This window comes from Haplochromis burtoni, unplaced genomic scaffold (assembly GCF_018398535.1).
Source record: "Haplochromis burtoni strain Fernald_Lab_line unplaced genomic scaffold, NCSU_Asbu1 Contig_2142, whole genome shotgun sequence".
Lineage (NCBI taxonomy): Eukaryota > Metazoa > Chordata > Actinopteri > Cichliformes > Cichlidae > Haplochromis > Haplochromis burtoni.
Genome location: NW_024584503.1, coordinates 1 through 5143, shown reverse-complemented (window position 1 = coordinate 5143; position 5143 = coordinate 1). Strand labels below are relative to the sequence as shown.

The 5143-nt window shown below is 38.1% G+C and overlaps 1 protein-coding gene across 1 annotated transcript in view; it reads right to left on the bottom strand.

The window, feature by feature from the left end:
• The window catches only part of LOC106632947 (ribonuclease inhibitor), a 9322-nt gene extending 4185 nt beyond the window's left edge, over positions 1-5137 (bottom strand). Inside the window, exon 1 of the mRNA XM_042217528.1 lies at positions 4935-5137. Coding sequence (XP_042073462.1) covers positions 4935-5131 — 197 coding nt within the window. The 5' untranslated portion in view covers positions 5132-5137. The remainder of the gene's footprint in view (positions 1-4934) is intronic.
• Positions 5138-5143: the final 6 nt, after the last annotated feature.

Genomic DNA, 5143 nt, shown 5'->3' with positions numbered 1-5143 from the left:
ATAGTTCTGCCACTTATCTGCTCTAATGACTGGAAATCTGATATCCAGTCACCAGCACAGCTCACTCACTTACAGTCACTGACTTCACTGTTTTTGCTCCTGAGCAAATCAGTTTGTTTTAGATTAAAGTTGTTTCATAACTGCATCATTTTACTGAAGTTTAATGTGTCAGCGGAGCACATGTGGAACTGAACCATTCGCTTGTCTTAATTATCTGATGTTTATATGTGTTACACTTTTTTAATCTTTCATTTTAAATTGAAACTAACATTTAAAAACATTTGGTACAATGTGGAAAGAGGAAGAGTATTTCCAGCAGGAGCAGAAACGTCTGACTCAGCATGACGATGCTGTTGGTGGATACTGAAGAGCTCAGCCTGTCAAGACAGGATTAGGTTATCGTTTCTAAACATGTTTATTCAATTATATTCTGAGGCCAGTTATCTGGTATAATCTTTGGAAGTCTATTAAAATAAAAATAAAATCAGATGTGTGGTCTTTTGGTTGTTGTTTTGTTCAATAAGCAGATGTTGGTGTTTCAGCAATGCAGTAACTTAAGTTTAAAAGGCTTGTTAGAAACTATGAAACACATCATACAGACTTGTGGACATTAGAAGACGACTAATAATCATCATGAATAAGACTAAAGGCAGGAAGGTGTCCTTTATAACTAATAATATTAATAACTAATAATATTAATATCATAGTCTGTCTGCAGCTGAGACAATACAAACTCAAACTGTGGGGAGAAGATTATATCACTTCAGTTTAAATTGACCTTAAGCGCCACATTTTCACAGACTTCTTTATTTACAGCATTTTTTACGTGCTGTAGAGATTATACAGTTAGGTCCATAAATATCTGGACAGAGAGAACTTCATTTCTGATTTTGGTTCTGTACATACACCAAAATCAATTTTAAATGCAACAACTCAGATGTGTTTGAAGTGCAGACTTTCAGCTTTAATTCAGGGGGTTGAACAAAGAGATGCAGAAAAATGTGAGGAACTAAAGCATGTTTAACACAATCCCTTCATTTCAGGGGAAATGTAGAGGAAAAAGTAGAAAAATTAAATAACTTAATGAAATTAATTAAATAATAAGATTGTCAGCTGGTAACCAGCTTCATGCGACCGCTTATCCTGGTCCCAGTGTTAGTGTCAGTGAATCCAGTTAACAGAAAGATATCCTGGATATACTCGACTGACTTTTTAGACTCAAGATTAATAATCATAATAAAAATTATAGTCTAACATCCAGAAATCTGTACGATGTGTTTCATTATGTCTAACAAGCCTTGTACAGTTAAAGCTAACAGTTACTACATGCATCAGTACATTTCTATATTTTTATATCTATAAAAAGAAATCTGACACTTGCCAGACTTTATCAAAGGTGTGAGCGTCACAGCAGAGGCCTTTGTGTCAAAGTAGCTGAGGATCAAACAGAAAAACATGAAGGTTTTCCTGGCCTGGGATTTTATACAAATATTCTGCAGTACATCAAAAACGAAAGAAAACCATTAATGAACATATGAACATTACCTGATGCTGCTGACGTGAAGCAGAGCAAAGTTACAGAGGTTTGATTACAGACACAGCTGAGCGTTTTGCAATTTTGCATCATTTTAAAAAGTTTAAATTTGTTCAGTGTTGAACGGCAGAAACGAGGCTTTGTTTTCAGAAGTAAGTAAAAGAAAAAAAACAGCGGCCGACAGGCTGTAAGAACGGTAGACTTGTGCGTAACAAGCAAGCGAATAATGCAGAAAACAGATTTTTAGACGGGAAACTGTTCTTGAAGTACAGAGAGAGAGAGAGAGAGAGAGAGAGAGAGAGAGAGAGAGAGAGCTGTGCATGAAGTGTGATTTTATCCTGGTGGCAGCAAAACAATCAGAGGGAATTCATGACGATGTTTATGTGAAGCGTAGTTTGGAGCTTCTTTTGCTGCTGGTTTACTCAATATTGTTTGGAGAGAGAAAAACCTGCAGCTTCAGAATCAGCGCAAAAAGGGCGTAAACACAAAGCGCGGAAACATCAGAATCAGCGAGCTGTCGGCTTTCAGCTCGTGTCCCTGCAGTCAGGTGAGAAAGTCACATCTCACTGATTCTGATGCGTCGGCGGCTCCGCGCTTTGTGTTTACGTCTTTGTGCAGAATCCGTGTTCCTGCTCTCATTTACTGTTTTAGCTGTTTGGTGGTTGTTGAAACTTTGGGAGGTTTAACCTGAGATTCTGGCGTTTTGGCCAAAATAAATTTATATTAAAAAATCGATTCAGGATTTTAATGAATCGATATCACGTTATCCAAGCCAGAATCGATTTTAATCGATAAATCGATAATCAAAACCACCCCTGATGCATATACACGGGTCACACTGCTTATTGAAACCCCCCAAAGATCAGATCTTAATCAGACAGGTTTCTGTTTTTTGTTTTCAAAGTTTAGACTTTGCTTCTATTGGACTTTTATCAGTAACACGTGCTTACTTTCTGCAGGAACAGTTGAAACTAACATAAATAAATAACTCCAGAGCTGATAGTCAGCAGGGGGTTTACAAGTTGTGGCCGCGTTGTCGGCGGTATAAGCTCGACCACTTGCAAGGTGAGCTGGCAGACATCACTGAATTCATCAGAGATGATTAGGTTCATTTTGACAAAGTGAGCAGATATTTAACCTCCTAGGACCTGGCGTCCACATATGTGGACATCACATTTTGGGTTGTTTAGACCAAAATACTACATTTTGCTCTACAAGGGCCTGATATCCACTTACGAGGATGTTACACTGCCACTGTGCTATCGAAATTTTAGACCAATATCCTCATATGTGGCTCTCATTTTTCTCAGAAACAAAAAATGTGGTAATTCTTTGTTTTTACATTCATCAGGTCCCAATCAGCCCAAATATCAAAGAGAAATTAAAAATGAATGCCACGGAGGAGTTCGGGTCTTAGGAGGTTAAAGATTGTGCCACTACATTCTTGTCTAGAAGATATTAAAGTGTATTTGGTGACACACAAAAAAGGGTAAAGTGTAAGTATAGTTTGGGTCCACACATGTCCAAACCCTGGTGTGTAGGCCTACTTAGTTTTGAGGAATTGTCATGGGACCGGGGTCTGGGTGACCCAGGGCCTGTAAGAAGTTATGGACATGTGTGTTTTTGGTGCTGCTGTCTCCTGTTTCCATGTTTGTGTATCTAGGTGTGTGTGTGTGTGTGTCAGCCAGGAGCCTGGCCACACCTGCGGAGGAGAATTACTCACCTGCAGCTGATCAAGCCTCGTCAGAGGAGCTACTTAGGAGTGTGGTGGAGCTGTCTCCGATGCTGGATCATTGCGTAACTTCACGTTAGTCTCTTGGCGAGTTAGTTAAGGTTAGTCTGCTGCATTGTGGCGTTGCTGACGGCTGCCTCTTTGTTATTCCCCAGGAGGAGTGTGGAGACGAGAGGGCAGCGAGCACGGGGTGCTCAGACACTGAGGAGCGGAGACAAAGAACACTAACACTGGCAAGAGGACATGTCAGAGTCGGGAACGCACTGGGGATTTATTGTTGTTTGGATTATTTAGCATCACTGTAAATAAACGCACTGACCTCATCAAAGAGTCCAGCATTTGGGTCGTCCTTCCCCTCATCATAGTCTGCCACGCAGGCCGTGACAGAAAAGCCCACTAAAAGAACGCCCACCAGACCAAAGCAATGGTTTTGACTTGGATCAGCATTAACCCCGCCCCCTGACTTTGATGGGTGAAGCTGACAAATAAAATGTATTTATGAACAGCGATGCAGGGCCAGGAGTAGCAACGTGAATTAAATAAATACATCATTAAATAATTCATTAAATGTGTCAGTAAAATAATCTAAAATAGAAAACAAACCAATAATTGATTAAATATGTAATTAACTCATTTGAATGTGTATATAAACAAATAATGAAACATTTTAAATGAAATTAATGGATAATTTATTATTAATATATTTCTTTAATTGATTATGTACATTTTTTAAATTAATTACTGAAATATTAATTCATTATTATGTCATTATTTAATACAACCATAAAATCCATAAATTGCTAAGTTTACTCAAAATAAATTTAAGACATCAATATTAAAGGTTAAATTATGATAATGAATACATGCAACTATACCCCCGGTAAGAGCACGGGGTGCTCAGACACTGAGGAGCAGAGATAAAGAACACTAACAGGCAATGGTTTTGACTTGAGCAGCATTAACCCCGCCCCCTGACTTTGATGGGTGAAGCTGACAAATAAAATTTTTTTATGAACACCAATGCAGGGCCAGGTGTAGCAACGTGAATTAAATAAATATACATGCAACTATAACTGATGACATAAAAATTAGGATTTCTTAAGCTAAAGCCAAAGTGCTGACTCATTTTGCATGTTACTCTCAAATGTTTTCCCAAATAACAATAACATAACGTTAGCCACAAGAGGGCAGAAGCATTGATACAAGTCGCATGTATATAAAGGTACAGTGATTATATTACAGTGATTTTGACAATAACAAAACAGAAGTTTACAGCAGTGTGTTTTTCCATGACAGATCTACCAACCAATCACAAGTATTTTCTCTTGGTAGTTTTTTCCCTGAAGTTCCTCATTTTGAGAGTTGAATAACTTGTCCAGATCTCTGTCAAACCCCACTGTTGCAGTTTATCTATCCTGCCCTGTAGTTATTTATCTGTTCATTTCTGACACTTTCTCAACTTCTTGCACAAGCAAATGTAGACTGTTGGCAGCTGATAGCATAACTACTGTAAATCAATGAGATTTAACTGACTAAAAATCTGGTTTTAAATGGTTTTAGACAAAACCCCTTTCAAAGAGATTTCAAAGTAAGGATATGTCAGTATAAAAATAAATGTAGCGTTTAAGTTGCAAATTTCAAGTCAAGTCACAAACAACAATATCTGACCTGAGTGTTTCCAGTTTCCAGTTTCCAGTCTCCAGTCCAGAAAACAGTACTGTCAAACCTGAATCCTGAAGGTTGTTGTTACTCAGGTCTAGAGCTCTGAGCTCACAGTCTTCTAGTTGAAGAGAGGAGGACAGAGCTTCACATGCTCTCTCTGACAAGTTACAGCTATTCAGCCTAAGAAAGACATAAATAATCATAAATAAAATTAC